The sequence below is a fragment of the Nilaparvata lugens genome, chromosome 5 (assembly GCF_014356525.2).
Source record: "Nilaparvata lugens isolate BPH chromosome 5, ASM1435652v1, whole genome shotgun sequence".
Classification (NCBI taxonomy): Eukaryota; Metazoa; Arthropoda; class Insecta; order Hemiptera; family Delphacidae; genus Nilaparvata; species Nilaparvata lugens.
Genome location: NC_052508.1, coordinates 52,110,490 through 52,121,158, shown reverse-complemented (window position 1 = coordinate 52,121,158; position 10,669 = coordinate 52,110,490). Strand labels below are relative to the sequence as shown.

Genomic DNA, 10,669 nt, shown 5'->3' with positions numbered 1-10,669 from the left:
ATCAATTTATTTTTCTATGATTTTTGGAATAAGATACAAAGTGAGATTGCCTAAATCGACAAGCAACAGCAAGTCGATACCTAAGCTGCATACAAATGAATGCATATTATCAATGAATTTAAAAAAGCACATGGTAATGTTTCGTGCTAAAGAGCTAAAGAATAGTGTACCAGTCTGTGATATTTTATTTTGATATACAGTATTTATTCTTGTATTTGTTGTGTATGTTTTGTTGCTCTATATATTTCCATATTGATCTGACTTTAATATTTATTCGTACAATATATGTATCAAATTTTTTATGGTGTACCATTTATTTTATTCCCTAATACCTCGCAAGACAAATCTCATATCTATTTATTAATTATCAGTATTAAATTATTAAGGGAGTTACCATCCAATTTTATCAGTAATAGAATAAGCTGGTTTACACAACAGTATATTGCATTGTTAATTAAATTCTTTGGAAACAATACATTCCAAAGATTTCTATAAATTGTCCAAGAATAATGAATTGCAGGAGCTCCTGAGCGAGCCTATAGGGATTTTATCGAAATTGTTTTCTAGAAAACCACGACCAGACTTATATAATTTAACTCTCATGCTTTACCGATTGCAGCCAAGCCGAGGCAAATCGTTATTCATTAAAAAATAACGTTATAAAATATAATAATATTCTTAGAAATTTGAATTTATCAAATGGAGCCTGTTTCATAGAAATTTTGGAAGTAGAAGGTAGACATAAGAAGCTACAGACACTAGTCACATGAATCTCTTGATTCACCAAACACGAGAAAGGCCTCCACGAAAAAAAGTTTTCACGAAAAATACCTCCAGTTTCTTATTATAAGGTAGCAATTAAGTCAACATTCTTGTTCCAATGTAAGATTATCTTGCAGATATTGGAATAAACCAATTCATATTTTGTTATAATCTGTGATAACAACCCAGCCGGCCGGGTTGGTCTAGTGGAAAATGAGTGTAATAAATTCGGTCTGCTAGCACCGCCTTGTTGGTGGGTTCGATTCCCACCGATGACATGGACGTGTCATCAATTCACTAAGCCACTCTTCATTACCGAAGCAGAAAGCTCATGTGAGCATCATCAGAAACAAAAAAATCCATGAACACAGAGATGCGTTCCATCTAAGCATCTAAGGGAAAATACTGTAGTGAAACTCTTGACATCTTCTTGTTTTCTTCTTCTTTCAGCTCAATCGTTTGATTGGTTGATCTTCCATCTAAATCTGTCCTTTGCTACTCTCTTCCATTGTACATTTCTAGTTTCAATGTGAGCTTAAATTGCAGACTTTGGAATGAAAGAAGACGACACTCTGTCAGCCGAGCAACTGCCAGTCCTAGTGGGCGACAAACTGCGCTTCCCTTGCCCCAAGTGTGGCAAAACGTATCAGTGGAAATATTCGCGCGACAACCACCTGCGTAATGAGTGCGGAGTCGAGCCTTCCTACAAGTGCCCCTATTGCCAATACAAGGCTAAGCGCCGCTTTCACATCAAACAGCACTGTGCACTTAAACATGCACTAATTCCCCCATAGAATAAATCCATTTCACACTTGAAACTGAAATATTGTTAAACTTCTCCTCTCAGGTGTAATAGATGTAGTCTTATTTTCAGATAATATAAAATTGGTCTCAATTGCTAAAAATATCATGATCACGACATACTTATTCTTGTTTATTTGTTGGTGTAAAAACAAGATTTTTTAAAGTTTATCCTGATTGTGTATATGGTAGCCTATTTGTACTATTTGTGTTCCACTAACTCACTGTGTACATAATCCTTCAGCAAATAGAAACAATAACTCATTATTATGATGCAATACCATTCAGTTGGCGGTCAGACAAACATATCTTCTCCTGACCAAACTCTCAACAACATCTCAAAGAAATTGGTGATATATATTGTGTATCTTATGAGCCTCATATGTGTTGTGTATCTGCCATACGCTAAATAATAATACCATTCAGTGATCATAAATTTCCAAGTAGCATTCAGAAATAACGCTATCCTCTCAATATTTCAGGGGGAGAAGAGGATGGTCCTATTTTCTTGGATGGTCAAGTGCGTTATCCTTGTTTCAAGTGCAATAGAACCTATAAAAACAAGAGAGACAGGTATACGCATATGAGCAAGCTGTGTGGCAAAGAACCGATGATTCAATGCGATTCCTGTAATTATAGATGTTGGAATATGACGAATCTCAAACTTCACAAATACACAAAACACTCATCAATCTAATCTCAAAGATATTTATTTTCCAGACATGAATAACGTTTTTTTAACGAATGAAGTTCACAAATACAAACTAATGTCAAAGACCCTAATTTTCCAAACATGAATTACTTCTTCAACGAATAGCAGTCTATTCAAAGATATTGATTAATTCTTGATTAATGGGTGACAGTATTATAATAGAATGATTATTTTTACAAGATGTGTCATGTGTTGAAAAATATTAATGTAGGCTTTTTGTAATTTAATCATGTTCATTTTGGAAAATTATCATGCCGCTCTAGGTACTTTAATACACAATTTTTATATTGTAATGATGAGTTATTATATTTTTTACTGTTTCGTAATTTAGTCATGTTCATTTTGGAAAATTATCATGCCGCTGTAGGTACGTTGATATACAATTTTCATATTGTAATAATGAGCTATTATATTTTTTACAGTTGAATGGTGTCTACTCATTTCAAGTAGAAAATGTATCAACTATGGAGAAATTAGAAATTATCTTATCTTGTGAAGATCTTTGAATAAATAAAAGCTTCAACGAAAATACTTTCTCAATTCCTCGAAATCTCTACAAGGTCCTCAAAGTTTATTTCTCAACCCTCTCCATATTTGTTTCTGTTCCAGTCTACTTTGAAGAGTTTCCTCTTCCCCTTTTACTTGAAACTAATGATCTTTCATCAAAAAGAAGCCATTGTTGTTGTTAATAAGTATTGTACTATTTATGTACTTTGTCCGTGCTTTGAGTGCCACAAAAAGTTACTTTTCCTACAGTTACCTTCAAAAGTGACCATTCCTGCACTGATTACAGAACGCAAAGAATCACTTCCTGCACTAGTGCGCAAAGTATTACTTTGCGTATTATCTTGCCGTCATCCCAATCAGCTGTTGACATTGTTGGCGTGTATTTTGAATGCGAATTTTTTCTATCTATATTTTTTCTGATTTTCAAATAAATAAAAATAAGAACTCATAAATTTATACATTTTGAATAATATTATTAATTATTCATTATTTCAAATATTTTTTTCATACGGTACATAAATTGATTGGTTGAAAAATTATTTAGAAATTAAGATTTACTCAAAATTATACAAATTTTCAAATTAATTGGATTAATTTAATTTTTAATTCGAATAAGTTATCAATTATTAATTTTCTAATGGATTATCAAGTTTGAAATAAATTAAAGTTGTTATTAATAACAAAATTATACAGACAAACATTTGATGGATTTCAGCCATCATTTTACCCATAATCAACCACTTTTCATATTCAATAGTAACTGTAGGAAAAATTCAATGTGAAATACGTGCGCAAAGATCCTCTGCTGCACTCAAGAAACCATTCCGCCCTCGCCTACGGCTCGTGCGTAAACGTTTCTTTCAGTGCAGCAAACTGTCACTTTGCGCACTAGTTACACAAATAACTATTACCACCTCTTACTAAACCAATAAACTTTGCAGGCGAAGCTGACTCGATCATTGTCGACAACCAAGTTCGGTATCCGTGCTTCAAGTGCCACAAAACCTTCAAATGGAAATCGTACAGAGCGGCACATTTGAGAAAGCAGTGCTCGGGCAACGAACCCCAGTACCAGTGCAATTATTGTGCTTACCGGAGCTGGAATGCCCCCGCTATCAAACTCCATGTGTTCACTAAACATCGAAAGTTATAAGTACAAATTTAAAGTGATGAATTTATACAAATTGAAAAATTATATAGAAATCACAAAGGATCTCTATATACTGGTATTGTAAAGTACCTGACATTTTCATAATCTATGTTTGCTGAGAATGATGTCCACATGAATTCTAGGCTAATTCTTGGGTGATGAAGACAGATGATGATGATTAGAGATTGGGGAGCTTCAGCCCAATAATCAATATTATTAATTCACTTAACACTTTACTCTAAATTGAAGATTGATGAATATTGTATTATAACGATTGTTGTATCCCAGTATTCTTTGAATATGTATGTGTATTACCTTTTTTCTCCAGATAATGTATGAGCAGAAATTTATTTTATATCAAATTGAATATTATTTTGAATGAATTAACAAGTACGGTATACACGTTTTAGTTTCCTTTTCAGGGTGATTCATTTATTCTAGTTAATTCATTCAAAACGTAGTGAGTAACTCTTGAAAAAATATTTTCTACTTAATTTTAATACACTTCTTTGGTAATTTTACAATAAAGACGTATGCTTTCTATGAAAAACCTTGCTTCTCTTCCTCTTTCTCGTGATGCTCACCTTGCACGTTCTATTTGTTAAAATTATAAAGGTACTTCACAATAAATTATAGGGGTACACAATTATACAGGTATTCAATAGCAGCTTCAATATTTGAGTCCAATGAAGATGATCCAATAAAAATGTCTTTCTTGTCTGCTTTTAATTCCAGTATGGCGTTGATGATTGATTATGTTTCTGTTTTACGCTTGTTCTCTTTCCTCATGAAATCTCCAACCTATAGTTTCTCCAACATCCATTTAAGGTACTGATTATTGAGTTATCCAATAGGTTTGGAATTGAAGATCGAACTCTGTCAAATAAACAATGTTTTCCATTTTTAAAATTTATTAGGAATAAAATCCAAAAATTCTATTCTCTTGACTTCGATAATGATTATTATCCTTTATTTTTCAGATAAAAACGACGTCACTGTTTCTTTGGATGGAGAAGTTCGATACCCTTGTTTCAAGTGCTCCAAAACTTATAAACACAAAGCAGATAGAAATACACATATGAATAATCGATGTGGAAAGTTACCAAAGTTACAGTGCTCATTCTGCTCCTATAAGAGCTGGAATAAAACCCATTTTAAAATGCATTTAATTAATATGCATCCAAGTACTGTGAAAATGAATAATAATGATAGATGAAAATCTTCTCAAAATCCGAAAAATCTCAACCTCTTTTATAGTGAGAGATCATAGGCCCCCAATTAATTATGGCTGGCGTGGCTTCAGCCCCTCCCCCCTAACCGCAATAGTTTTCGAAGTAGGGGCTCAGTCCTCACAATCAATATCCATTATTTATACTTAACTGAGGCTAAGCTTATTAATTTTTAATTTTTAGTAAGTAAAAGGAGGATACATTTATCATGTTGAATTTTGTCACTGGAAAAAAGCGCTTGAAAAGTTTAAAGCCAATGAAAATTCAGAAACTCGCAACGAAGGTACTTCATCTCTAAACTCCTTCTCCAGTCCCAATGCAGTGGGTCAGTTGAATGGCCAAATAACTACCAAAATGAGTAAGGCACGTACATGTCTTATGGCCATTTCCACTTTGTTGAAATTCTTATGGCAATTTTTACTTCTTTTAAATTCTTATGGCCATTTTTACTTCGTTAAAATTCTTAAGCCGCCAAGGTTTAGGTATCCGAGGACATGAGAAGAGATAATTCCAACTTCCAGCAACTAGCATATGCTTGAATTTAGAGAAAATGACATCCCTGAGTGTAAGGAATGGATGGGATGAACAAGTTACAAATGGCTTCATATCAACTAACAAACTTTAATATTAAAAGTAGTATGAAGATGTAAGATAATTTCAGTGTGAAATTTTTCAAGTATGCAGGTTGCTGCAATGGAGATATTTAGAATTTCCTGTGGGGGGGATCTCCAGGCCCCCTTTCCTCGGAGGGGTATTCCATAACCCCTAAAATCAACCATCCCCTAAATAATTTTTTTGAGTCGGCGTGGATTCAATTAAGACTGTCAGCATTGGTTGAATGGGCTTCATAATGACCGTTTTGGAGTGAATCACCCTATTTATAGAAGTAGTACTTATATGTAATTGTACTCCATAGCATGCTGAAATGAAATCTGATTATGTATTAATAAATAGACCGATGAACGTATTATAGCCTACTTATAGCTACAGAATGATTAGAAAGTCTTTCCACAGTAGCTATTTTAAAGAGCATCAATTTACAACTAACACACCCAGAGGTCCAGATAAAAGTATTCGATTTTTTCTTCTAATTCTTTTAGTGGACGTAGAGCGGGTTAAATTTGCATTAGAATTTCTCGATTCTTCTTTATTTTAGGGTTGAAAAAATGACATTTTTCGTTTTTGTGATATAAGTGAAATTTATTCTACCATTCAATTAATTATTTTAAAAATAAATTTTGGTTGAATGTAATATTTTGTGAAGTGACAAATTCCTTCCTTTAAATAATGAATTTGCAATCATTTATTGTGTTTTCTGGAATTATTCCTGAGTTCATTTCATTAGATGAGAAAACTCAATCATTAGTAATAGGGTTTCCTTATTATTAACCCTGCTTTATTATTGGAGAATTAGTAGAATAAATTGCTTCAAATTTGTTACTCCTAGCTAGCAGCAATCTTGCACACTCAGAAGGCAGGCTTTTACTATAATAATGTCATTATTTATTATTTATATTTATTAGGACAGTTATTTATTTATTGCTACTGCACTCCTTTAATTTTTACCGTCTACTTTTTTGTGCAAGGTCCATCCAACAATGGCTCTCTTTATTCGAAATAATTGAAATTCTCAATAAATCAAATAAAATTTACAACTTACTGTCTTTAAATAAACACCATTCCCCAAATTTTATTTTAAACTATTCACAAAGTTTTTCTGTCTATTTTAGAAACATTCTGTACATCATAAAATTAGAATAAAATATATGGAATATGCAAATTTTATATGAATACACACTCATATAAGGATATCTTATGGGAGGTCATGGTTATATGATTCTCCAAATAAATTGTCAAGTAGATATATTATGATCAGTAAATAACCTGTACTAGTACCAATCTCTTCCCACATCTCTTTTCTCCTCAGGTTTATAATATTGAGAGCCTCTAGGTGTCTAGGAGGAATCCTTCCATTCAAATGGTTAAAATATTGTCTCAAATTTTCAAGGAATGATTATAATTGTGAATATTATGATGATGATAAGTTGTAAATGATTGCAGGTGAAGGAGACATTTCATTTTCTGGATCCGATGGAATCAGATATCAGTGTGTGAAATGCAATAGAACGTACAAGAACAAGTACGACCGAAACAAGCACATGAACACCCAGTGCGGCAAAGAGCCCAAGTTCCATTGTCGTCAGTGTCCCTACAAATGCTGGGTCATTTCTCACCTCAAGACACACTACGCTCTCAGGCATTTGGGACAGTTAGCAAATAATTAGACCAATTATTGAGACCTTTTGAAATAAAGAAAACAAGATGGAGAAGACAAATATGATAATGAGAAAAATATGACTTCATCTATGTATCATGTCGCTTTTAAACGGAGATAGATCAACTATTGATTTAAACCCGGTATAAAATACATTCCAATAAATGCGACCATGCCCACTTATAATAGTTAATTACCGTTTAACAAAGATGATGCATATGGACCTTAAGAGAACATTAATTTCGAAATTTTATACGGTAATTAATATACTACTGAAACTACTCCTATTTTTCATAAAACTTGTACCTTGACCTTGAAAATAAACTTTTACTGCACTTGGAAAATAAATTAATCTCAATGTATCTGTTCTACCAGTAAGTATTGATTTATATTTAAAAGAATGAAAACTTTATAAATAAAAAAGAATTGCTGTAGTTTACTTATAAGAAGATACATTTTGAAATTAAAAGGATGTAAGAGAAAGGAAATATTCTGCAGTTGTTTAATATTGTTCAGTAAAATTTAAGAAAATTGTTTAGAGAATGATAACTCAGGTTTATTGCAAACATCTGCTGTACTCTGTAGTCTTATATTTTGTTTTTGATAAATGTCGTTTATGTTATCAATTTTCATCATGACATGTTATGACATCATAAATACTATTCACTCATTTTTTCATTCTTACAATAAGTACATCATCGAATTGATAGGGAGAGGAAAAATAAGGTAACCTTGTACTATTTCCAAATTCAGATAAAGTTACACATTGTCCGAAATAGGATTAAGTCTTCAATGATGATTTAGTACTGACAAAGTACCACTTTGGCAGTTGTCATTAAAAATTTATCTCCTTATTTTTTTGTTTTTATTTCAAATACATCTTAGTCTGTCACAATAAATTTAGTTTGAAAATCACGATACACAGTCTTATTTATTGACAGTTTCTTCACAGTATCATGTGCCCTATATGGGGTATATTCCTTGAAGTTTGAGCATGTGCTATAAATCAATGTACTTGAAATATTGTATTCTAGGTACCTTGCTATAAATTGTAATTTTTCTCATTGTAGAAATTACTCTTATATACGGGAAAGTTAAAATTGATGGGACATAATTATTTGGCTGTTGAAAAAGTTTAGATTTTTTTATTCCTATTTTATATTGTTCAGTTGAATTATTCCTTGTGGAGTTCTCACAGTAGAAACACTCATTTTCAATATAGATACCAATTACTGATTTATCTTCTGAATTGTAGGATATACTAATTCTTGTAAATCACATCTTCCAAGAATTCTAAGTATTTTTTCAATGAGTTTCTGAGTTGAATAATTTTCTCAGCCATCAATAATACTCATTTCCATCCATTTTATTTGAATCTGCTAGATTTTAAAGCTTTTGGATTTCTCGATGGGTCTTAGGTTAGTTTATAGAATGAGATGTGGGCTGTTCCTGTGCTGGAGAATCCTTCAAAATAGTTCTTTCCAAAATAACAATAATATCGATCTTCAAGTTTCTGGACTTTATTCTTTCAAGCTAGAGTTTATAAATATGATATCCCGTTTGATCTTGACTCCTTAGTTAGAAAATGTATTCCCCAGTAATAAAAATAATGAAGTGTGATAGGGACTTTCCAGGATCTATCATAGAATATTATTTTGATAGATTATAATAATTTATAACTACACAGTAATGGACTTTTGATGGATTCTAGATATTTCTAGATGTTTCTTTCAAATTTAATCAGTTGAAAATATTTTTATTGGTGTGTGCATTGATTAATATATAAGCTATATTTCCCAATTTCTTTTACAACTAAGACTAACAGATTCTAGTCCTTGCTCCTTGCTACGAGTTCTTTCAGATTTCTTATCGAATACTTTTCTTGAAATCCATCAATCTTTTTTACAATTTCCACATAGCATAAATTCAACAAAATATTGTTGTTCTATCCCAATCTTATTTAGGTAAATGATCTGTAATTGTATTTACAAAAAACTGTTCTGTTTGTAGGTTTCACTCGAGGAGACGTTGTAACTCAAGACGGACGTTTTCCATGTCCAAAATGCGGCACTACTTACAAACACAAATACTCGCGCGATTATCACGTGAAAAATTATTGTGGCAAAGAGCCCAAGTATTGCTGCAAGTTGTGCAATTATAAATCCAAGTGGTCGTCTGATCTCAAGAACCATGTCGTTTTCAAGCATGGTGGATCAAATCTCAATCTTATTTAGTTTTTTTGTGAAAGTAAATATTTAAATTATTGTTGTTGCGTAGAATTCCAAATATAGCCTACTTGTAAAAATGCAATATTAGTTTTGAGCTTTGGAGTTTTGGAATGAAATTAAAATGACTATAAATGATGCTGATGGGGTGGTTGGTTTTATTTTTCAAACAGAAACATACCCACTACTTTTCCCTTATCACCAATAAGACTTCAGTATATAGTTGAGACGGTGAAATATATGCATGTTCCACTTTCTATCATTATAATTAATCATTATTATAGGCCTATAATTATTTCGATGATGAGGGGATGAATACTGATAATACAGTAAAAAATATATATTTATTTATGATGATTTTTGAATGGGCCAATGATTTATTGATTGATCGCCTTTATTAAGGGCGAAGTTAGGATTAATTTAAGAGGAGTTAGGATTAGGAATGGAGAGATGAATAGCTGAAATGAAATGAGAGAGAAATGAAACTTGAATTAACTGTTCAATCTATAGATTTATAGAAGAATCCACTGGCTACTTAATTACTATAGACTTGTAAAAATGAATATCATATATACTTTAATAACAGATTCGCATTATATCAATTACAAATTATAATGTTTCAACGATGGTAACTTTGGATACTAACCTTCTAATTGCATCATTTTCCAGATACAAATACCCTAAACGAGTTGATTTCAATAGCAGAGGACCATGAGCAACGCTACCCCTGTCCCAGATGTGGCACCACCTACAAGCACAGATACTCTCGCGACTATCACGTGAAAAACTTCTGCGGTCTCGAACCGAAATTCAAGTGCAAACTGTGCGACTACCGGACAAAGCGAATATCCGATTTGAAGAGTCACACGGTCTCCAAGCATAGTTCGAGCATTTCATTTTGATCCGAGTAGACATTGTAGAATCATGAGAAAAATTGGGACTCTTGTTAGATTCTCAATCTTTTTGCTTTCAAGTATACTTGAGGTACTCCGTTCCTACAGGCTTAAT

General features: G+C 32.3%; 2 protein-coding genes across 2 annotated transcripts; both read left to right on the top strand.

Moving 5' to 3' along the window:
• The first annotated feature begins 613 nt into the window (after positions 1 to 613).
• LOC120351414 (longitudinals lacking protein, isoforms A/B/D/L-like) lies at positions 614 to 2,928 on the top strand. The gene has a single exon (XM_039428690.1). The coding sequence runs from the start codon at positions 1,317 to 1,319 to the stop codon at positions 1,554 to 1,556; it is 240 nt and encodes a 79-aa protein (XP_039284624.1). The 5' UTR covers positions 614 to 1,316; the 3' UTR covers positions 1,557 to 2,928.
• Positions 2,147 to 10,563, top strand: LOC120348765 (zinc finger protein 425-like). Its single transcript, XM_039429531.1, has 5 exons — positions 2,147 to 2,192; positions 3,724 to 3,858; positions 7,223 to 7,360; positions 9,447 to 9,644; positions 10,331 to 10,563. The coding sequence occupies exons 1-5, from the start codon at positions 2,147 to 2,149 to the stop codon at positions 10,561 to 10,563; spliced, it is 750 nt and encodes a 249-aa protein (XP_039285465.1).
• Positions 10,564 to 10,669: the final 106 nt, after the last annotated feature.